Raw genomic sequence first — 24,621 nt, 5'->3', positions numbered from 1 at the left:
ACCTAAATGCTCCAGGATAACAAGTTCGTTTGCAAAATTTAGTGAAGTCAGAGACAGAGATCATTACTCAGACCTTTAGGTTCAACCTGCAGTCCCTGGATGGGCTGATGATGTGTGTGGACTGCAGAAGGTGACTTCACCACCAAACCTGCCATTCCTGCTGTCCCTCAGATCTCAGGATCTTCCCAGGTCTTTTGGCAGTGTGGCTCCTGGAAATTCTCAGATGTCTCATGGGAGATGTGTCCTCCTGCCATCTCTGTGTTGTGTTGATTTCCTACATGTGGACCTGCTAGACACTAATGTTGAGCCTTAAACTGTCAGGCGAAAGCTTGCTGTGAACTTCCACTGATTGATCAGAGGTGCGCTGGGCTTTTTTTCTCTTCTAGCAGTAGAAGCCAGGAGTAGCTTTGGTACTCTTTATCTACAGTCTCCTTGTCTCCTTTGTACCTGGTTCTCCTATTTTGTATCAAAAAACAAACAAAAAGCTCTAAAACTGCACACACTGTCCCCACTTAATTGAGTGATAAACAGTGTGTGGAGATGTGTAGAAATATTTGCAACAAAAGCGGTTACCTGTTTTTTCCTCCTCCTTCTCCCCATCTTTTAATTAAAATGACACAGATGCTAATGACAGCTTTTTCAACAGGAGGGGCTGGTCAGTGACCTGCAATTAGGTGATGAGGTTGGTAAGAATGCATTGCATGTCTCGTTGGTCCTCAGATGTGCCTTCCTCTGGTTAATGCATCCTCCCTCGCCTGCTGGGACCACAGGGCGCGAGGTGCGCTGCAAACCTCTGCTATGCACGTATAGCACAGGGAAATTTGGGGGAAAAAAATTACTAGACATGGGGTAAATATTCCCCAGCTTCCCTGTGCTTGAGCCTTCCTTCCAAGAGGGTTAAAAAGCTTGTCTGTAGGGTTAATTAGTTTCTTGCCACTTGCTCTGAGTAGATGCTGTAGTGAGACCAAAGCGGCACCCAGAGTACTCTACCTTGCAAGTAATGGGGCTGTAACTCTTTTCTATCCAACTGGTAAAAAGATATCTTGGTTTTGGACTCCGTTACCCTCACAACATCTCTGCTGTGAGCAAAGAGCTAGACTTAAAGCCATCAGCATAACTGTGTCCTAATGCTTGTCCATGCCTTTGCAAGGCTCTTGAGGATGCTGCACTGGACAACCCCCGGGGCTAAAGCTATGAGCAGGGTTATGAGACCTGGTTGCCTCTTCCGATGGCCATCTTCTTCCTAGCTCGGTGTTCCAGAATTTGCTTGTGCCAAGTACCCATTATGTAAGGGCTGGTGGGAAGAGCATTCAGCAGCCTACTTACCCTGTACAAATAACAAGTTACATTAATGGTATTGCCAGGGGACAGATCTGAAGGTCAGTTCACACGTGTTCTTGAGCCTGTAGATGAGAAATTGATTGCATATGGAGATAGTTTTTTTTTCCCCTCTTCTCTCTTTGTCTTTCTCTCCTCCTCATGTGCTATACTCCTGTACGCTTAGTATACAGAATGAAAGATATTTGCAGTTTTTCCTTTCCAACACATGTGGCAAAGATTTATTTGATAGATATATATATGATGAGAGAGAGGGAGGGTATGACAGCTTGTCAAATGCAAGAGGTGTTATCCAACAGTTTAATCCCAAGCATCATATGATCAGTTCTGCCAGCTCCCACAATTTCTAGTCCTACTGTAGATGTTTTTTTTTTTTGCCCCCAAATCCCCAGCACCAGAAATCATGTGAGAACCTCCGCTGTCGTAAAGCCCAGAAGTGAAAGACCTGGAAATGTGCAGCCGTAGTAATTAAAAACATTAATAATAAGACGAAAATAAATAGCAAGAACCCAGCATTTATAGTTCATTAAAACTGGTGGCTTATTAAGCCAAATGCCTGATTTGGAACTTCAGGGCCATGATGGGACAACTGTTAAGTGCTTTGAATGTGTTTACTTGCACTGTGGAATTAGAGATCGAAATCTCAGCAGAAAACTCAGATCTTCACTTTTTCTGACAAGACGAGAGGTTACAATGGGAGGCAGCTTTGCTCCATACAAGCATAAAATATCCTGGAACATTTTTCACTGGAAAATGAGAACAGCTCAACTAAATAATCTACCCATTCTGGAGCACGCTAATGAGAAAATGGTTTCTGTGCTTCTGTCCTGGAAATGGCCGTATTTCAATGGCAGCTGCTGCTGTCTACCACTATGCCAACATTGCAAGGGCTCTCGTTTTTGCGTATTGTCTGTACGTGCTCAAGGCTTCCCGCAGCACCAGCCCTTTCCACTCAGGTTCACTGGGTTTGCTGTTTGCTGAAAAGGAGGACTCAAAAATGATCAAAGTTCTTCCAACTGTTTTTGAATTTATTTTTTTTTGCGAAAGGGCAAAATTTCTCCTTTTGGAAAAACTCAAGACCTGATGTGACTTCCCTCCGCAAACAGTTGGAACAAATAAGGCCAGATGCTTAATCATTACTCAAAGGACCCACAGCATTACTCAAAGAATGTCCTTTCTTGGTATTAATTTGCTCAAGTTAGGGATTATTTGAAATGACTTGCCTCTCAGAGACCCTATTTACAATGAAGGTGGCTGTGGTCCCACCACCTCTGTAGGAAGCCTGGTAGCTCTGGTTTGGATGGCTGTGCCTCCATGCTGGAATGACATATAGGCATCCGTGCTCTCCTGTCTCTGGAAAAGGCAGATGTGGTGGACATCTGGATGCTTGGAGGTTTAGGGCCCTGTCACAAGCTCCTCGCTCCTGTGATCTCAATGCTTTCGCACCTTGAAGCTGGTCAGGGTTCTCACTGCCATCCTCAGCAGTGAGGTGCTGTAGGTCTCAGCTGTTTGGGATGAAGGTGGCTCTGAATCCTTCCTTGATGCTGGAGGAGTTATTTCGCCCCTGGAAAGCTGCTGTCTGAGGCTATCAGATTGGAATGGGGACAGACATACAATTCTGCGTTTTGGGAGTGTCCATGGTGCACAGGGAAGTGAAGCTCTGGGTCGGTCCTGCCATCTACTGGCTCTTGCCAGACATGGTAGAGATGCTTTGAAGCCCAGATCTCTCAAGTCTATGAAGAATCGTTAACACATGAAATCATGTTAAGACATGAACTTATGAGTAGGAAGCCGAGGGTGAGCTATCTTTAAGCAGACAATTGCATACAAAGTGGAGAATCAGAGGCAAATTGAGTCTTTTAATTTGTCCAGCTTTGCTCCAATAGTGTAAATTGAGAAATGAAAGGCCTAAGAGGCTTCCCAGGTCCAACATTTTCTGAGGGAACACTTTTTCCAGCCCAAACCCTACTGTTTCATCAAAAATTGAAACATTTCATGAACATATAATAAGGCCAATAAAGTGTTGCAGAAAAAATATTGACACATTTTACTTCAGCTTCGTTGGATGATTTCATTTTGCTGAGATGATTACACTGAAATGTTGATTTTACTAATACATATATGTGAGGTTTCTAATTGTGTATTACCTTTATTGTAACAGAATAAGCCGAATAAAGAAACGTTGATTCCTTTAAATATATTAAAGTAAGTGTAAGTGTAGTGTATGTTACATATGGTTTCTTATACTCTAATAAAAATATATGGAATTAATAAAAAAGGTACACTTGGAACAAATTTTTTTTTGATGGCTCTGCAGATATTACAGATACTACTTCTTGCTTTGTGTGAAAAGAGAGTGCTTGGGTTGGATTCCAAGCCCAGGCTTGGGGGTTGCAGGCTGGTCAAAAGAAGGACAGACATGAGGCTGAGCCTGTAGACTATAGGGAAGGGATAAATCCATCCGTGCCATCTCAAGGCCATTGGAGTCTGTTCCTGGTGATGGATGAAGAAAAGGGATTGTCTTTGCCTTCAATAGCCGTGCTCATAAATATCGTTGACTTGCCCTTGACCCTACTGGGAATGGAGATGGGATTTGTCCTTTGAGCCTGTGCTCTTTCTTGTCGGAGAGGGCGGTTATTTTGGGCACATAATGGCCTCTGTGTGGGTGCAGCTGTTCCTCTTCCCGAGCTGCCCTGGCCTCTCGCCTGCCCTCGGGTAGACGCACACGTGGACACACAGACGTGGGGCTGGTTGCTCTGGAGATTCTTCCCTGCTCTCCTGAACTGAGGAGCATTCATGCCGCTTTGCAAAGTTGTGTCATTCTAATTTTTGTGTAAAGCTTTATTATTTTGGGGAGCCCAGCTGGTTCCTGTGGGAGAAGGAGATTACATTTTCTGGGGAACGTAAGATAAATGCAGAACAACAGCAATGGGCTCTCAGGAGTTTCTTAGGAACAGCCACAGGCTGTTTGAAACAAAGACATAAAAATATCTTTCCTTTTCACTGGATAACCCCAACCTGGGCTATTTTGTTCCTGGGAAAGGATCTTCTCCAGTGCTCTACCTCCTTGCAATCTAAATTTTGCAGCTTTGCCTATAAGAGGTTTTGGGATGGAAGGGCAGCAGTGGTAACAGGGAGTATTCTGGGGGCTGGAGGGCATTGCACAGCATGTGGTGACAGAAGAAACTTGCCCCCCAAGAGTCTACACCTCCCTACTGCCTGGTGTTCCCCAAAGTCCCCGCTTCTGCTGCTCTGTGGGGACCTGTCTGTCTCTAGATAGGCCCAGAAAGGAGCTCTCCACGTTTCAAATATTCAGATAGTTCAGGAAAATTATGCCATTTCTCCTCATCTAAGAAGGGACACCATTAATGTTTTGACCGAGAGGTAACAGGGCTGCTTCCTTCGTTAAGGTCCATATTTCCAGGTAAGCCTTGATAAGAGATGCAGTAATACCAAATGCTCAAAAGTATTTCTAGAAACTAAACAGCATGGGCTGTTGCTGGTGTTTCTGTTTCAGATGTGTCTGCAGATGTTTCTCACTGGCATCCAGAGGTCGTGTTGATCATCTCAAGGTATGAGACACCATGTGCTAGCAAACGGATCTGAAGCGGAAGAATTCTCGCCTCTTCATCTCTGTCCTTTTCTGTCCCTCTGGACATGTCTCCAATCTAGTCATGGCAAACACAGGTTTTAGAAGAAGGAATAGCTCTGTGTCTGGAAAGGTGTCTTCAGAAAATGGGTTCATTTGCTAGTTTTGACGTGGAGGAGTCAAGAAAACTGTGTAGGTAGATAGATTGCAATTGAAAATTTGGTGCTAATGGAAGGAAAAAAATAACTGACTTAAGAGCTCCACCTTCCTGCCAGTGCTAAGCATCTTCCACTTTCTTTCCCCCTGATTCCTTTTCTCCCTGGTTCGTGGGTATTGAGGTCCACAAGAGAGACTGTGGGGAGCAAGTGGCTCCCCTCCTTGGCACCTCCAGCCTGCAACGATAACCTGAGCAGCAGTTGAGATGGGAGGAGGCTGGAAAGGTGGGAGGTGCTTTTTGTGGCTGTGGGAACAGGCTCCAATCTTCCTGCTTATCATCTCCCAAGAAAAAGAGATTTAAAGCGATACACAATGTACCTCAGTCTCCTTGGGCTTGGTCGCCTGGCCCTTCCTGTAATACAGGGACACTTGGCCAACCAACCTACCATTAGGTTAATAACTTGTCCTCTGTGTAGAAGTTGTTAAGCCATTACGTCTAAAATGTAACATGTACAGCATCAAACCCATGGGGTTTGATGACAAAAACCAAATGCGAGCACTCAATAGATATAAGACAGTGGCACCTTGTATGTTACCTCCTTGCAGTGCTCAGGTTCTTCACAAGGGCAAGGTGTAGCTACTCACATTGGAATTTAACTCATGGCTTGTTCAAGGCAATTTAGATAGATAGACTGAATTTTTCTCCCTTTTTTTTTATTTTCACGTGGAGGTATCTCATCCTAAACCTGGTTGGAACCAAATTATTGCAAAACTCGAATCTGGAAACAGTAAAAATTAAAAACTACCGAAATTATCCTAAAAATGCCTCCCTTCCTTCCTTGGGAAATGGGCTGGGACCAGGCATTTGCATTTTCTTCTCTTGTCGGAAGGTGGCAGTGGCAGGCCCCAGATCAGCCAGTGCCGTCCCAGTAGGAAGTCCTGGGATGGGTGTGTTGACTTATTGGGACCACAAGCCCGTTCTACTAAGGGACATGGTGCAGAAAGAAGTTTATCTGGTCCAGTTTTAAAACACTCACATGGAGAAATATTTCTCATTATATCTGACCAGAATTTCCTACAAGTTGTGATCAATGGACATGCTCAAGGAGAGTTCAGCTCAGCCTTCTCTTTGACTCTTTTTTTTTTTTTATGTCAGATGCTGTTAGACCCCCTGAGACCTCTCTTCACAGCCTGTTTTTCAGGCTGAACAAACCCAGCTCTCATAACTCCTCATTTTGCCTGTGGTTAAGTCCCTGGCCAAACCACAGGAAAGCTGGCGATCACAGAGACGTGGTGGGATAGCTTATGTAATTGAGTGCTACCATGGCTGGGTACAAGGTGTTTAGGAAGGGCAGCCTGGTAAGGTGAGGAAAGGGAGTTGCTTTTTATGTGAGAGTGCAGCTGAAGTGCATGGAGCTCTCCCTAGAGATGGACAATGAGTCAACGGAGAGGTAATAGGTCAGGATGAGCAGGCAGATCAGCACAGATGATGTTGTAGTGGGTGTCTGATACAGAATCTGGATACACACCACCATATCATACCAGGAAGAAGTAGATGAGGCCTTCTTCAGATAACTGGAACAAGCCTCATATTTGCAAGCCCTCATCCTCATGGAGGACTTTCCCCACCCCAATATCTACTGGAGGAACAACACAGCAAGACACTAGCAATGTATGAGGTTGCTGGAGTGCTCTGGTGACAACTTCCTGCCACAGGTGACTAAGGAACCAACAAGGAGAGGTGCTTTGGTGCATCTCATATTTGCAAATAAGGAAGAACTTGTCAGGGATGTGAAGGTAAGGGGCAGCCTTGGCTGGAGTGATCATAAGGTTGTAGAGTTCAAGATCCTGAGAGAAGGGAACAAGACAAAAAGCAGCATCACAATCCTGAAGTCAATATGGATTCACAAAGGGGAAATTATACTTCACCAGCCTGATAGCCTTCAACGATGAGGTGACTGACTTGGTGGATGATGTGAGAGAAGTGGATGTTGTTTATCTCTACCTTATTAAGGCTTTCAACACTGTCTGCCACAACATTATCGTAGATAAGCTGTGACAAAGTACAGGTTAGATAAGTGGATACTGAGGTAGACTAAAAACTGGTGGAGCAACTGGGCCCAGAGACTTGCAATCAGTGGCATGAAGTCAAGCTGGAGGCAAGTCAGTAGTGGGGTACTGCAGGACTCCATGTTGGAGTCAATACTATTCATCACCTTCATTAATGATCTTGATGATATGACAGAGCTCATAGAATCATAAAGTCATGAAATCTTAGAATGATTTGGGTTGGAAAGGACTTTTAAAGGCCATGTAGTCCAACCTCCCTGCAAGAAGCAGGGACATCTCCCACCAGATCAGGTTGCTGAGAGCCCGTCCAGTCTGGCCTTGCTCACCTTCATCAAGTTTGCAGATGCTACAAAACTAGGAGGAATGGCCGATAGACCAGATGGGTGTGCTGCCATTCACAAGGACTTGAACAGATTGCAAAAATTAACAGAGTGGAACCTCAGGAAATCCAACAAATGGAAATGCAAAGTTTTGCATCTGGTGAGGAATAACTCTCTGCACCGGAACAGGCTGTGAGCTGATTAGCATAGAAAGCAGCTTTGCAGAGAAGGAACTGATGGTCATGGTGGACACCAAGTTGCACATGAATCAGCAATGTTCCTTGGTGGCAAAGAAGGCCACCAGCCTCCGGGGCTGCCTTAGGCAGAGCATTGCCAGTAGGTCAAGGGAGCTGATCCTTCCCCTCTGCTCAGCACTGGTGAAGCCATACCTGGAGTTCTGTGTCCAGTTCTGGGCTCCACACTACAGGAGGTACATGGACATACTGGAGAAAGTCCAACAAAGGGCCATGAAGATGATGAAGGGACTGGAGCATCTATGCTGTTAGGATGAGAGATTGGGGACTTTTCAATCTGGAAAACAAGAGGCTCCGGGAGGATCTTATCAATGTCTGTAAATATCTGAAGGGAGGGTTTGTAGAGGACACAGCCATGCTCTTTTCAGTGGTACCTAGTGTCAGGACAAGAGGCACAGGGCACAAACTGGAACACAGGAAATTCCATTTAAACATGAGAAAAAAAAAAAACAAACCAAAACTTTATTTAAGTGTGGTTGAATGCTGGAAAAGGCTCCCCAGAGAGGTTGTGGAGTTTCCCTCATTGATGATATTCAGACCTAGCTGGACACAGCCCTGGGCAACCTGGTCTGGTTGATAACTCAAAGTTAAGAGTTAACTAATAGTAAATTAATGTATTGTATAAACCTGCATGCTTTGCTGGTCACATTTCCCTTGAAGAGGAACTTAAAAGTATAACGAAATGACCTGGTAAGGTCATAGGATTAATGGACTGCCAACGAGGCATGAAGTCACCAGGATGCAACAGTAACTGGAGTTAAAGGTAAAGGTGGCAGGGGGAGATCATGGCCACCAACTCAATTCAGGACCAAGACGACTTGCCTCCCCTCCAAAACTACAAAGAGCATGCATGTTAATTTACATAGCAGGAGAGGCTAATTTAAATATAACTAAGCAATGCTAAATGATGTGCTAATTCCTAACCAATGAATGTAGAATGGTAGATTTAGATCAGTTATTAGGACATTTTTTTTTACAATGAGGGTGGTGGAACATGGGAACAGATTGCCCAGAGAGGTGGTGGATGCCCCATCCCTGGAAATGTTCAAGGCCAGGTTGGATGGGGCTGTGAGCAACCTGATGTGGTTGGAGATGTCCCTGCTCCTTGCAGGGGGGTTGGGATGGGTGACTTCTGAAGGTCCCTTCCAACACTCATGACTATATAATTCTATGAATCTATGATCTCCAGAGGTCCCTGCCAGGCTGAACCATCTCAGGCTTTGTATGAATACTGCTGCTGCTGCATCTGAGGGTGTTTGTGCTCCTTTGCTTTGTGACAGGTGCCCACGAACCGTTCTTGTCTTCCATGGACCTTCCTTTGCTGGTTTGTGAGCACCATCAGACAGACCGAACTGCTCACCTAGCTGGGAAACATCACCACAGGGCTGCTTCCCTCACCTTCACTGGGGAGAAATGCTCTGGGAGCCCGAATGCTCTGGAAGCTCAAAGCTCTGGGATCAGAAGCATCGTCCTGAAATCTTCAAACATCTGGAGGCCAAATCTGGGATGTTTCTTGCAGCTGGTGGGAGACCACCTGGGCGGTGGAGGTATCTTCAAGACACTTAAGTTTTTTACTAGTTTGGGCAGACTGAACCTGAGAACACATTCCCACCAGTCCTCAGGCAACGACCAGCGGCTATTTCCAGGCTTAATGCCAAGCACTGCAGTATTAGAGGGAGACGAAAAGGGCCTGGAGGTAAAGCTGCTTCTTTTCAGTCAGGTCATTTACTGTTTTACATGTGTTGTCCTTGTTCTTCCCTTCTGGGTCAATAAGAAGTGACTCAGATAGGAAAGTATCTCTCATTCATTGGATTAAGTCTTGAAGGAACGTAGGGGATAATTAAAGCAGGTGACAGCTAAGCTGAGCAAGTGATTTACGTTCCTGCATCATTAACAATGCCTTGGAAAGCTGGATGGAGCAAATAATCTCAAAACAAGTGATTACTGCCTCAGTCAGTCAGGGTTGATGGGAAGGGAAAAGATACTGGCTTGAAAGCAAAAAGAAAAAAAAATTTCATAAATTTGACAGGGAAAGAAGACAAATTCCCACTAGTTATAAAAATACGGTCAATCTTTTCTATGCATATTATGAACAGAGAAGAAGAACACACTTTAGTAGTTATCAATTCCCATAAGATTCTCCCACAGGACGACTGTATCCATAAGCTGGCCACTGGCCAGGCAAGTGATAAATATGAAAGTCTGACCGAGAAAGAGTTAAGTGCTACACAGAGGTTGTCCTAAGTAATAAACTGGAGATGAGAGGTTCAGGCATTAAATTCAAAGGAAAAAAAAATGCAGATACCATTACAAACAGAGAACAGGACTCCTTATAAAAATAAATCATCTTGTTCTCTACCTTCTTGTCCTAGTGAATACAAAAAGCACTACTAATTGTTGGGCATAGCACACAACACATGGCTGGGGCAGAGGGTGATCTGGTCTATAGTGTGGTCTGGTGGTGTTGTAGTTCAGCCCCGATCGGGACCAGACTACGCAGTCTCTCTCTCGCTCCCCCCACCCTCCGAGAGAATAGGGAGAGATAATGTAAGGAAAAACGGCTCGAGGTTTGAGATAAGGACAGGGAGAAATCCTTAAAGTTACTGTTACGGGCAAAACAGACTCAACTTGGGGAAAAGTATTCATTTATTTCTAAAATTAGCAGGAGAATGAGACAGGGAACAAGATAACCTCTCCCCACTCCTCCCTCTTCCTGGGCTTAACATTATCTCTACTACCTTCCCCCCACCTCAGCGGCACAGGGAGGAGGAGGGAATGGGGGTTGCAGTCAGTTCATCACATGTTGTTTTACGCCGCTGCTACATGGTCGGGGGAAGAACTCCTCACATTCCTCCCCTGCTCCAGCGTGGGGTCCCTCCCACAGGCCACAGTCCTTCGTGAAACTGCTCCGGCATGGGTCATCTCTTCCATGGGGTGCAGTCCCTCCAGAACGGCTGCCCCAGCGGGCCCTCCACGGGCCACAGCTGCCTTCAGGCACCTGCCTGCCCCGGCGTGGGGTCCTCCCTGGGCTGCAGGTGAATCTCTGCTCCTCTGTGGACCTCCATGGGCTGCAGGGGGACAACCTGCTCCACCATGGTCTTCACCACAGGCTGCAGGGGAATCTTGGCCAGGAGCCGCATTACTCCTCCCCCTCCTTCTTCACTGACCTTGGTGTCTGCAGCCGTTCCTCACAACAGGCTGGCAGATGCCTCTCAGGATCCTTTTTTACATCTTATTCACTTCTCATCTCCTCTCCACTTCTTGCAGCCGGGCCGGGCTGAGTCGGGCCCAGTCAGCCGCCCGGCGGGAGGCCAGAGGGTGAGGCCTGCAAGGCCCACAAGGCTCGTGCCTCCCCCTCTCTGCCCCCCGCTCAGCTGCTTCACATCTTTTCCTGTTTCTTTCTTTTTCCTGTTTATTTCTTTTTCCCATTTTTCCCCTTCTTAAATATGTTATGGCAGAGGCATTATCATGGGACATTCTGCTACCAATTGGCTCGGCCTTGGCCAGCAGCGGGTCCGCCCTAGGCCCGGCCGAGTCCACTGAACAAAGGGGAGCGACTTCTAGCAGTTTCCTACAGAAGCTGCCACCTTAGGCCCCCCCTCACCCAACAAAACCATAACAGGTGGGAATATGGGAAGAGAAGCAGAGTTGAAGACACCCTTCACACTTGTGGTCTGGTCTGCCCTGCCTGCCCCAGGTACTGCACTAACCATCCCTCATGTCCCAGACCAGTACCAAGGTGGAAACCAGTGTGGAGAGAGCTGCCAAGCTTTCTGTACCCATCTGCAGCTCCAATCTACAGCAGACTGACCTGCTACCAGGTGTGAAAGTCACAACTCTCAGCTCAGCAGGGTCCTTTGAGCCTACGACTTGTCAGATTGAGGGGAGGCATGTCTTTTCCCCAAGGGCACCTTCCAACAACTTGATTGCGGGAATCACTCGACCTTTACACGCTCAATAGGATTGAGAGAGGGCTGGAATGTCTTGCAAAGCCGTGCCAGTGTAATGGTTTTAAAGCCAGGCAGAGACATGTTGGATCTTGGCCATACATTGTAGGGAACGGTAGTAAAATCAATTAATAGGAGTAAGGCTGCTGTGACTAATGAGTTAATGAGCGATGCCGGAGTGGAAATGTCTCTAAGAGAGCTGCAGGGTTGGATTCCTGATGCATTATTCATAGGGATAGGCCAGATGCAGGCTTGGAACTGTTTATCTTTTACTTTGCTTTTCCAGGTTTCTCTTTAACTTTTTAAAGACATTCCTCATCAACAGAGGAAATGGAAGAGGGCAAAGATACATGTTTCATTCCTTTATTTTCAGTGCAAAATGGCTCTCTTTTCTGGAGAATTGTGGTTTCTGTGAGAGCTAGATGGGGGACATCTAGCATCAGCCCCGAACGGGACCAGATGCCTGGCAAGGTCATGGAGCAGATTCTCCTGGAAACCATGCTAAGGCACATGGAGAGCAAGGAGGTGGTTGGTGACAGCCAACATGGCTTCACCAAGGGCAGATCGTGCCTGACCAATTTGGTGGCCTTCTATGACGGGGTGACGGCATCGGTGGACAAGGGATGAGCAACTGACATCATCTACCTGGACTTGTGCAAAGCTTTTGACACTGTCCCGTATGACATCCTTCTCTCTAAACTAGAGAGGCATGGGTTTGATGGACGGACCACTCGGTGGATAAGGAGTTGGCTGGATGGCCGCACTCAGAGAGTGGTGGTCAACAGCTCGATGGTCAGGTGGAGACCGGTCACGAGTGGCGTCCCTCAGGGGTCCGTGCTGGGCCCAGCCCTGTTCAACATCTTTGTTGGCGACATGGACAGTGGGATAGAGTGCACCCTCAGCAAGTTCGCCGACGACACCAAGTTGTGTGGTGCCGTCGACACGCTGGAAGGGAGGGATGCCATCCAGAGGGACCTTGACAGGCTGGAGAGGTGGGCCCGTGCCAACCTCATGAAGTTCAACCAGGCCAAGTGCAAGGTCCTGCACCTGGGTCATGGCAATCCCAGGCACAAATCCAGGCTGGGCGGAGAATGGATTGAGAGCAGCCCTGAGGAGAAGGACTTCGGGGTGATGGTGGATGAGAAGCTCAACATGAGCCGGCAATGCGCCCTTGCGGCCCAGAAGGCCAACCGCATCCTGGGCTGCATCAAGAGAAGCGTGGCCAGCAGGTCGAGGGAGGGGATTCTCCCCCTCTACTCTGCCCTGGTGAGACCCCACCTGGAGTACTGTGTCCAGTTCTGGAGCCCCCAGCACAAGAAGGACATGGACCAGTTGGAGAAGGTCCAGAGGAGGCCACGCAGATGATAAAAGGGCTGGAGCACCTCTCTTATGAGGACAGGCTGAGAGAGTTGGGGCTGTTCAGCCTGCAGAAGAGGAGGCTCCGGGGAGACCTGATAGCGGTCTTCCAGTACCTCAAGGGGGCCTACAAGAAAGATGGGGAAAGGCTGTTTAGTAGGGCCTGTTGCGATAGGATGAGAGGTAATGGTTTTAAAATAGAGGGGGGTAGATTTAGATTAGAAATTAGGAAAAAATTTTTTACGATGCGAGTTATAGAACACTGGAACAGGTTGCCCAGAGAGGTGGTGGAGGCCCCATCCCTGGAAGCGTTCAAGGCCAGGCTGGATGAGGCTCTGAGCAACCTGACCTAGTCAGGGATGTCCCTGCTCCTTGCAGGGGGATTGGACTAGATGACCTTTGAAGGTCCCTTCCAACCCTAACCATTCTATGATTCTATTCTATGATTCTATGACATGATGTGCCAGAGGTGAAGTTCATGGTAATTTAGTCCCTGGCAGTCTGCACACCAGCAGATTTATTGATTAGATTAACCCATCCTCGCCTTTCTTAAGTAGCTTTTGTCACTGACACTGTTTTGGAGCTACTAGGAGAAAACTGTGAATAGTTTGAACAACTCTCCTCTTTAGCCTTCCTAATACATTGCTTATATTGTAGTTACGATCAACCTCACAACATGCACCAACTTAATATCTAGAATGGGGAAACTGAGGTTCATTTTCCAAGGTCAGCTAGCAAATCATTGACAGAGTTTAGGATAAACCTCTAGAATGTGGCTTTCAGGCCAGCACTGACTCCTGTTGCCTCTAGTAACTCATGCATCTCCTGTGAGGGTTGCACGAAAATAGCAGAAGAGCGCTGGTGAAAAAAGAGCGTTAACTAGTGGCTAAACCATGCAGAATACAATGCTGCCTCTATTTCTGGAGTGACAACTAACTCGTTCCATGAGCCTAATTAACCTCTCTGCATCTTGACTTCCTGATATCTGATTTTGAAATAATAATATTTACTCATCTGACAGGATTGTTTTTGGGTTTAACCTACTTGCAGGCGAGCAGCAAAAGCTTAGCACTAGCGTATGACACTTTCACGTCAGCATCCCTCCACATCTGCCTTTGAATCCAGTCACAGCTTTTGCTCCTACACCTGTCTGCTGTGGAAAGCTGTGGGATTCCTAGGACGTACATAAAGAGCTGATTAGAATCAAGAAAATGGAGAATTTAAAATTATCAAGCCAAGAAGGCTCTCAATCAAAACCCAGGCCTGCATTTCTCTAAGCAAATACACAGCCCATGGTCCTTGAAACTCTACACTGGAGGTGGATGGGCACATCTTAGGACTTCCCAGCAGGACCTCCTCAACCTGGTAATTAGGCAGCCTGAGCAAGTCTATTGGGAGGTTATGGGATCTGGAGACTTTCCAGCGTGGATGCAACTGTTGCAGGACTGCTCACATCAGATGAAGATGCCTCCGCCCAGAGACTGTCTTAGCTGGCCAGGTAGGGCTGGGAACGGATTTGGCACAGGTGTCTCAGGGTGGAAGTAAATGTTTGACTCTGAACTTTTCCTTTTATTTATGGTAACAAAATCATCTGAAAAGCAAGGAGTTCTTATACTAGTTTGCCTTTGCACACAAACACTGTAAAATGCCTTTTCTTTTCTTTTTTTTTTTTTTTTCAAATCCATCTTGTGGGTTGTGAGGCAGATTTATAAAGCTTGTAGTTTTGGTTTTTTTTTTTTTTTTTTCTCTGTAGCTAATGGAAAACCCCCAGCACAATAAGCTGTTATTACTCACAAAAGAATAAAAGGAGTGCAACAAAACACTGTTTGGATGTTCCTATTAATTCTTGTTATTTCTCTGGTGACTTGCCAAGACTGCAAGGCAATTGCATAGGGTGTGCAAAAAAAAAAGAGGAAACATTTCAGTGATGCTTGAAGACTCTGATAAGCTCAACTGAAACTATAAACAAGTAAGGTATGTTGCCACCCCCCTCCCCGCAAAACAACACTCCAAATTGAAGGAGGGCACAGGATTTAAGCAAGGTGTTGGCATATGTTCTTCCATCCAAAAACTTATAATGTAATGGAGATAACATTTCAGACATGCATGTGAAACCAAACATCTAGCAGACATTGTTTGAGGCCACTTAATACCAGAAACCAGAAACCACACCTCTTTCCATGGTTTGTTTTGTTTTGTTTTTTCCTAAGAACAAAGCAAACACGATCAGCGTATTTCCCCTTTCTTAATAGGATTATACAATTCTCTGCTGAACATGAGGAATATCAAACAGAAACTATGCCAACACGCCTTTCCCTAGATAATTTTTGGCTGGAAATATCTGCTAAACTTTCATAATCAATGTAATGACTCTATTACGGAGGCAACTGTGAAAACAATGGGTCCAAACTCCTGAGGGTGCCGGTCACCCAAGAAGTGTTGTTTGCACATGAGCAGGACTTGCTAAAATGATGACACCATCCCTGTCACTGGAGCTTTATGTTTGGAGAGAGGGAGGGTTGGGTTGTTTATTTGGGAATAGCAGAAGATCTTTTAACATGTCAAGAATTGGAATGATACTAACTCTGAATATTCAGAGTTCCTCCAATGGTGCCATAGATAACAAAGGTGGTGGAAATATTTCCAAGAATATCTTTGTTTCAACTTTCCCTCCTTTCTTTCCTTATCGAAAGTGTGTCGGAATGACAGGGAGAGACTCTTCAGCAGGGCCTGTTGTGACAGGACGAGGGGTGATGGTTTTAAAATAGATGGAGGTAGATTCAGATTAGATATTAGGAAAAAATTTTTGATGCTGAGGGTGGTGGAACATGGGAACAGGTTGCCCATAGAGGGGGTTGATGCCCCATCCCTGGAAACATTCAAGACCAGGTTGACCGGGGCTGTGAGCAACCTGATGTGGTTGGAGATGTCCCTGCTCCTTGCAGTGGGGGTGGACTGACCATTCCATGATTCTATGATTCTATGATGTGCACTTGCCATAACCACAGAAAGGCTCTTCTTTAACAGCTTTTGCAATTCCACCATCAAACTTGCCAGGATTTACTTGCATGGGGCTGGTCTGAGGCACAGGAAAAGCATGCAGAGGCCTGGGGAGGCAGAGTTTGGAGATGGAAAAGCCAAGGTTTTTGATAAGCAAAGATGTTGTGGGCTTGCTGCCACACTTGGAGAGGGTTGGCACAGATCAGAGTGGCTTTCCCATGCAACATCCTCCCTGAACGGATCGGGGTAGTGAGCCTGAGATGCTCCATTGGCCCAGACTTTCATGGCCTGTTGTCTTCCCAGTGCTTCCACCACCTATGTCCATAGAGAACAGGGAAGGAGAGAGGAAGACAACTAGCTCCCAGCCACAGCTCCCTGAAACCCTGCTCACAGCTTGGAGAGAAGTTTTACAATACCCAAACTCCAACCATGCTGTTTCCAGCGAGTAAGAGATTGCAAATCAGCTTTCAACTTCTCTTGGTGATAAACTCTGGCCTCTGCTGAGGGTAAAAACATAAAGGAGAAATGTACATGGAATTTAATGCCTTTCTGTTCACAGCTACAGAGGTTTTTTTCCCCAAGGTTCATGGAAATTGCCCAAGTCTCCCTAACCACTACAGAAAGAAAGGAGAAATATCAACACGCTTCATGGCATGGCATGAACACTGGGGTTATTTAATACCCTGGGTTTACACATCATACCTTGACACAAAGCACCCAGCTTAAACAACCTCGGCTATTGTCCACCATGCAAACCCTCATTTTCTTCTCCAAGGAACATGAAAAGAGATGACAGTATGGCAGGAGGTGGGGCCTGCTATGTAGCTCGTTCAATTCATTTACAGCTCAATCAGACTAGTTTTTCCAGTAGAATTGTATCTCGGGTGGGAATTGGTACATGGCAAGCCATGAGAAGGTGTTCCATTAAAGCTGAGGGTGAAGAGCAGTGACAGACCAGTGACGAAGCGACAAGGGTCGGTGCAAGATGAAGATATTTCTGTCTTTTCTGTTGATTGCCATTACTTGCATGAAGTTCGGTAAGTTCCTGCTCTGACTTATCCAAACTCCTGCAGGAGATGCGGCATGAGGAGATGGGCTGCATCCTGTTCCCTCTGAAGTCCATGCCTCCCACTTCAAGCAATTTGCAGCAAAAAAAAATTCTGTCTTTGGGATATTTCCAGCCTGTCAGGTGTTCAGCATCATCACGGTCGCATTGGGATTGTTATTTCAGGCACTTTAGGAAATGTTACAAGACAAAGTGTGATTATATTGTGTCATTTCTTTAATGTCATTTCCAGCTCTCACTTTTTACTGGTTTTGTTCAATCTGACTCTCATCTTCTGGTTTTTTTTTTTTTTGTTGTTGTTGTTGCTTTAAAGAAATATTTCTGTTCCTTTTTTGATATTTAACCCTGAAGCCAGTTAGCCAGTCTAGTGCAGTGTGTGTGTAGTGGTTCTCTCTAATTATACGTTGCGCATATGGTTTATTAAACTTCATCCAATAGAAGGGGGGAAGATGGTCTGGGACTGGATGGCCTTTAACGGTCCCTTCCAACCCAAACCATTCTATGATTCTATGATTCTATGATTCTATGATTCTATGATTCTATGATTCTATTATTCTATTATTCTATTATTCTATTATTCTATTATTCTATGATTCTAGGAAACGGGGTGAGAAAGAAGGAGGTTTTGGAGGATTTTTGGGGAGGACACAGCTGCTGTTTGGAGAGGCAGACCCAGAGCTGGAACGGTAGCCCTCTCTTTTGTGTAATGCACTGACTGTCCTGTTATCTCCAAGACGTGTCCTGACTCTAGTCACTGGTAATTCAAAGCCTTGGAGTGCTTGTGCTGTGTCAAGATCAATGAGAGCTTCTTGTGCCCACCACAGCTGCTACAGTAGACATCAATCACCACTGGTCCCCAGAGCAGGAGATATTTCTCTTCATCATTATTCTGTGTTCATTCTGAGGATTCATGTCTGCTTGTCAATGGAGAGATAGCAGTTCAGAGAGGAACGTAATTATTTGATAGAGGACAGCTTGAGGAGGAGACTCTATAGTCAGATCTCCTTAAGGGACAGGCAGGAATCTGAGAGGCAGAATGGAGCAGGAAAGCAATGGGGTGGGATACAAATTTGGTCTAGGATTGACTCACCAAACTAATTTTGCCATCCTACTTATTAAGACTTTGTTAAGAGTCGGGCAGCTGGTAGCTGAAGCTCCTGCTGTGACCCAGCGTTGCCACCATTTCTCCCTTCTGGTCCTTCCCCACTTCCCTGTCCCAGTGTGGGATGGATGCTTTGATTTGGTGGGCAAATCTTGGCAGATGTGGGAAACTTCAGAGTGGATTTGGCAAGCAGAATTTTCTTCTGCACACTCTCTTCTCTGCAAAGCTGGGATAAAACCGTGATGTCTCTGCAGTTCCTCCAAGTTTTTTTTTTCTGAGCATGAGTGGAATCTGTGCAATTTTGGCGTTTCCTAGAAAGACAGAGTTGAAGGCTAGAAGATCTGCCAAGATCCCAGTAAAACTAGTAAAATCTCTTCTGAGAATTTACAAGCTTTTCTGCTTTTTTTTTAAAATCTCCTTTTCTGCTTTTAGCTAGCCAAAAAGGGTGTGCTATAATTACACTGAATTATTTTAGCATTTTATATTTACCTTTTATTTATATTTACCTCTTTATTATATTTATCTGTGTTTGAACCTGCTAGTCTCAGTAAGGTTAATGAAAATACTGGGTTTGCACATGTTGGGGACAATGCTTTCTCAATTTTACTTCTTTTTGTGCTTACCTTTGGTTTCCTGTGCTTTTTTTTTTCTTTTTCTTTTTTTTTTTTTCTTTTGTTTAAAGAGGAACACAAATGCTGTGACTTAGACTTATCCAGTGATGAGTATCAGGAAATCTGAGATTAATGACGAAGCTTCCTCCCTGAAGATGTATTTGACAGCTCTCAGACATAGAATTGATGCAAACAAAAACATCAACTCACAATGAGCAGAACAGAATAATAAAATAAGCTTTGAATAAAAGCAATATAATTACTGGGTTTGTTTATCAAAAGGGCTTGCTGCTTAGGATGAAGTTGCATTACCTATTTTCATAAGGTGCTTACTTGCCTGAGCCTGCTGTTATGGCTCCCCATTTTAGGTGTGTTGAGATGAGCTGACTTGTTTTTCTTTTTCAGTGAAGTTTAAAGTGATTTCGCCTGGACATGCAAATTCAAGTGTCTGGCTGGGGGGGTGGAAAAGAATACCTAGATCAAGCATTAGATTCCTCAGAAACACCTACAGAGACCAAAGTGTTTTGGAAAGCTTGTCCAAAAATTGCTTCCCTGGTGACAGGAAATATTAGACACTGTTTGATCTTGATATCTTTAGCTTAGAGTGCTCTGCAAATACTGCATCACAACAATTTGGGCTCTTCTCTGTCTCTTTCTAAAATCTCTCCATCTCAAAAGGCTTTAGGCATGGAAGGACTTGGGCTGTGGTTATCCTCCATGTCTACATTCTTCTCCTGAAATCAGAATCTCAGCACAGGCAAAGGGTTGTGCTTAATTTGTTCTCTTGGCTCAGTAGATTTGATGGAGACAGTTCCTTCTCTCTGGGACACTCTCCTACCCAAGAGCTCCCAGTCTTTGGAAAGAGCTGACAGAATGGACAGCACCAGATGTAGTTCTTCCTGCTGCAACTCACATTCAAGTTTGACTTCTCTGTGTATCTAGATCATTCACCAAGGGGAAGTCAAGCTTAGTCAACTTGATAAACCTCTATGATTAAATGATTGGCCTAGTAGATGAGTGGACAGCAGTGGATATTGTCTACTTGGATTTCAGGAAGGCCTTTGACTCTGTCTCCTCATAGACAAGCTGGTGATGTATGGACTGGATGAGCAGACAGTGAGGTGAGTTGAAAACTGGCTGAATGTCCAGGCCCAGAAGGTGGTGATCAGTGGCACAAAGTCTACCTGAAGCCAGTAACTTGAGATGTAGCCCAGAGGTCAATACTGGGTCCAGTCCTGTTTAACTTCGTCATTAATGATCTGGATGATGGAGCAGAGTGTACCCTCAGCAAGTTTGTGGATGACAAAACTGGGAGGAGCGTCTGATACATTAGAACGTTGTGCTGCTATCCAGAGGGACCTTGCCAGGCTGGAGAAGTAGGCTGACAGGAACCTCATGCAGTTCAACAAGAGAAAGGGCAATGTCCTGCCCCTGTGGAAGAGCAACTCCACATGTTGATATGTTCTGAGGGCCATCCAGCTCGAAAGTAGCCTGGCCAAAAAGGACCTGGGAGTTCTGGTGGACACCAAGTTGAATGTGATCCAGCAATGTGCCCTTGCGACAAAGGCGGCTAGTGATATCCTGAGTAGCATTAGATGAAGTATTGCCTGCAGGTCAAGGTAGGTGATCCTTGCCCTCTACTCAGCACTAGTGAAACCATCCCTGGAGTACTGTGTCCAGTTCTAGGCTCACCAGTACAAGAGAGACATAGACATCCTGGAGAGAGTTCAGTGAAGGACCACATGGATGAGTCTCTCCTCTGAGGAAAAGCTGAGAGAGCTGTGACTGTTCAGCCCAGTGAAGAGAAGGTTCAAGGGGGCATCATATTGACATCTATAAATACCTGAAGGAAGAGTTCAAAGAGGACGGAGCCAGACTCTTTCGATTGGTGCCCAGTGCCAAGAACAGAAGCAATGGGCACAAATTGAAACACAAGAGGTTCCTTCTGAACATCAGGAAACAATTTATTACTGAGCACTGGCACAGGTTGCCCAAGGAGGTTGGTGACTCTTCATCGTTGTTGATATTAAAACCCCATCTGGACACATCCCGGGCAGCTGACTCTAAGTGATCCTTCTTGAGCAGGGGGATTGGACTGGATGACCTCCAGAGGTTCCTTCCAACCTCCACCGTTCTGTGATTCTGTGAATTTGTGAGTCTGTGGTCTCTTTCTAATGCTCTACTAATGCAAAGGCAAGGAGAAAAGCAGATGAAAAGTAAGAATAGAGTTGAGGTAAACCATCTACAAGTGTGTTTACTCTCCTGTGGGAATAACACAGCTTAAAGGTGCAAGGCCAGGTTGGACGGGGCCCCCAGCAACCTGATCTGGTTGGAGATGTCCCTGCTCCTTGCAGGGGGGGTTGGACTAGATGACCTTTAAAGGTCCCTTCCAACCCTAACTATTCTATGATTCTATGATTCTAAAGGAACTTGGGGATGTCGTTGGCTGGCAAGCAGAACAGTTAGATACTTGGCATAAACATGTGAAGCAGGACCTATTGACTAATTGTGATAATGATTAAAATAAAAAACATCTTGCTAATTGTACAGCTGAAGTATAGGACCTCTGCTCTGTCCCTGCATGTCTAAGCCCTCTGCTAGCACTCAGAGCAAGATCTTCAAAGAATTCAAGCACTGAGGTGTTGCATGCTATAAATTCTGCCTGCTAAGATCCAGCCACCACACCAAATAGGCAGTCCTGTCTTGGGCAACCCAGTTACCCCCACAGTGATAAGGGAGAAGCAGGTGTGTCTAAGAGCTCTTCGTTGCTATTATCATGAATTTACTCCTGATTTTTTTTTTAATCACTCTCATCGGTTTTTTGGGTTTTTTTTTTTTTTTTTGGAGTTGAGGTGTCCCAGCACATTCAGCCCATATTTACTGCATGTTCTAAGGTGCAGATAAAAAATTACTCTTATACTCTTTGGTGGACTGCTTAAGACCTATCTGCAAAAAAAAAAGGCCAACCTACCAAACCCCTGATAACAAAGCAAGAGCAGAAAGACCGTCTTTGTGCCCCAAAAAATCGGCAGTCTGGCGTTGATAGGACTTTGTGGTATCATGGGATCTTCTATGTGTGTGGCTTTTTTTTGCTTTACAAGCAGTCTGAACCTACATCTGAGGCTGTACTTTGACCACCAGACTACTGTATTTCTCATTCCCATTGGTATACATACTTTTCCCTGTTCCATTCATATTCTCTGTATGAGTATTTTGGAAAAATACCCTCCCCAGAGGTACCTGGAGGGCCATGGACAGAATCTGGTGGTCCATACTAAGCCCAACTTCGTATTTTTCCTCCTTGCAGCCCAAACCTTGCAATGTTACACTTGCTCTGAGCCTACCACTGTTGATAAGTGTCTGCTGATCCAGAGTTGCACGAAGAATGAAACCATGTGCAAGACAACCATGTATTCCTCAGAGGATGGTAAGGGCAGTGGCTTCTTTATCCTTAATTTTAACATGAGTCAGTGTTTCTACAGTGAAGATTGCTGCTATGGGGAGCAGTATATTTTCTCACTTAAATATGCAAGCCTGGAAGAGAGCTCCCACAGGGCAGAGAGCGCTCTCCTGCTGTTGTGGAAAGCAGTCTTCATGTGAATGAACACTTAGTAAATGCAAGCTCATAGTTAATGCTGGTTAGAAAAAAAAAAACATATTGACCTGAGCTTAAGGCATGGAGCTAGAGTTCTCTCTCTCCAGACCCTTTTCATGACTCACAAAACCAGTGTGTGTTAAACAGTGCTCTCATCACCTGAGAACAGTTTATGAAAGCTGAGTGGAGTACAGAGGCAAGTAGAGATGAGCCAAGCTCAATAAGGTGGGGACATCAACTTCTGGTCATTGAGGCAAAACAGAAATGCCCATGAGTTCTATGGAGCTCCCGGGAAGGCATCGTCAGTCTGACTGGTGATGCTACAGGCCATAACATGTCCAAATAAAGAAATGCACTGGGAAGAGGGATGCTCTCTCTTTTGCATGGTCCTGCTGATAAGGCTCTAAGCGAGGCAGGAGACAGTGAATGGAATCAAAGCAGAGGCAGAAAAAGTGCCTAATTGACCTTTTGCAGGAGAAAGGGGATCCAGGCAGGACACAGAGAACACAAAGTGTGGTTCAGCTTGCAGCTACTTGGTGGGAATTGTTTCCAATATTTGTGGTAGGAAGTAGAACAGCTGTGTTTGAACCGGAGCCAAGACTTTGGTGATGAAGGCAACTGATATTTCACTGAGGACAAGGAGAGTTCTCCTCTGTTCTTCCCATTCCTAACTGTTCCTTTTTTCTTGCTTTATTGTAGTTTATCCCTTCACGGGCGTCTCGACCATCACCAAGATGTGCGCTTCCGCCTGTGTCCCATCTGATGTGGACGGGATTGGCCTGACACGCCCTGTCTCCTGCTGTTACTCTGACTTGTGCAACTTTGATGGTGCAGCTAGTTTGAGGACCAGCTTTGTGCCTGTTGGGATACTAGCAAGTTCCCTTTGTACCCTCTTCTGGACTAGACTGTGAGGAGCTGATGGGGAGGTCTTTCATGCTGAAGAACCCAATGAAGAAGAGAACAAACCCCTGCCAGCCTAACCTTCTGCTTGGATGCCTCATGGATAACCCTCAACAGCTCCCAGAATTTGCTTTTTTAGTACTCACCCGTTTCATAGAACGTGTCTATTTTTCTCATGACCAACAGAGAAGCAAAACTCAGGAAGTCTTAACACAAATTTTTGAATTGAACCTTCTTCAAAACTAACTATGGAGTTTCTTTGCCATGCTGGTCTGATTGGTTTTGAACTAAAAAATTCTGCTATATAAAGTATATTTAAAGCAAAAATCTTGCGCTAAGAGCCTTCTGTATCTCCTTAGAGCATTTTTCTCCCAGTCTTAGCCAGCAGAATAACTGAATTGGCCAGTCTTCTCAGACGAAATTCAGTTATGTGGCAGGTCCTCTCCAGTCCACAGTTTTGTGTTGGCCCTTTGTGCTGTCTAGATCTCCTTCTTCCTACACAAGAAGTTAAGGGGAGACTTCTCTGCTTCCAAAGTATGAGTCAGGAGACTAAACTTCCCATGCCAGTGATCTGATCCAAGGAGGCTAAAATCTCTTTTGTTTTCTGTACCATTTTGAGCAGAATAAAATCAATATTGTATTAAAACTGTAGTGATCACTAACATTATTTATAATGCACTTGTCCTCTGATAAAGTTTATTGTTTTATTTTATTTTATTTTATTTTATTTTATTTTATTATTTTATACTCCAGTTCCACCTTTTAGTATTGCTTACACCGTCAGATGAGTTAGATTTTGTGGTCAATCTTGCAGCAGATGTGTAAGACATTCCCCATTATCCCCCACTGGCAGTGGCCTCCCGTCAACATTCCTTCTACTAACTCCACTGGTATAAAACTATCTTCACTGGGAAGACTGGGTGATTTGTGTAACTGTGGTAGCTTGGATTTGGAACTCAGTGGAATGACTTCCCCACTTGCTTCAGTCCTCCAGAGCATCATCTGCAATTCCTTGTGTGTGGGTAAGGGCTATTGCATTTTGATGATGTTATCCATCCTGGTCTGGTTCTGCATTTTCCTGTCATCCCCTTTTCAAGAATCAGCAAAACTGTCCTCCTTCAATTATCGCTTTGCTTGGGATAATCGATAAAGAAGTGATTTAAAATCTTCCCTGTAGCATATGCGAAAGAGCACTCTGAAGAGAGTCGGTACAATTTCCATCCTTGGAAGTTCTCATGACTCAGCTGGATGAAGTCCTGAGGAACCTAGGCTGACCTCACAGTTGAGAGCTTTGATCAGGAACTTGGATTAGACACT

The 24,621-nt window shown here is 45.2% G+C and overlaps 1 protein-coding gene across 1 annotated transcript; it reads left to right on the top strand.

Moving 5' to 3' along the window:
- The first annotated feature begins 16,929 nt into the window (after window positions 1-16,929).
- On the top strand, window positions 16,930-23,315 carry LOC104474864 (ly6/PLAUR domain-containing protein 2). The gene is made up of 3 exons (XM_010120701.2): window positions 16,930-17,067; window positions 22,117-22,236; window positions 23,104-23,315. The coding sequence occupies exons 1-3, from the start codon at window positions 17,016-17,018 to the stop codon at window positions 23,313-23,315; spliced, it is 384 nt and encodes a 127-aa protein (XP_010119003.2). The 5' UTR covers window positions 16,930-17,015.
- Window positions 23,316-24,621: the final 1,306 nt, after the last annotated feature.

The sequence above is a fragment of the Chlamydotis macqueenii genome, chromosome 2, assembly GCF_036417535.1.
Source record: "Chlamydotis macqueenii isolate bChlMac1 chromosome 2, bChlMac1.mat, whole genome shotgun sequence".
In the NCBI taxonomy this organism is placed as follows: Eukaryota; Metazoa; Chordata; class Aves; order Otidiformes; family Otididae; genus Chlamydotis; species Chlamydotis macqueenii.
Note: the sequence above shows the minus strand (reverse complement) of the source record. Positions and strands in the feature narration are given on the sequence as shown.

Excerpts from the sequence above, each read along its gene's own strand:
- LOC104474864 (XM_010120701.2), top strand. The coding sequence starts at position 17,016 with ATGAAGATATTTCTGTCTTTTCTGTTGATTGCCATTACTTGCATGAAG. Across the intron at positions 17,068-22,116 it reads CATTACTTGCATGAAGTTCG|CCCAAACCTTGCAATGTTAC; the intron begins GTAAGTTCCTGC and ends TCCTCCTTGCAG. Across the intron at positions 22,237-23,103 it reads CATGTATTCCTCAGAGGATG|TTTATCCCTTCACGGGCGTC; the intron begins GTAAGGGCAGTG and ends GCTTTATTGTAG.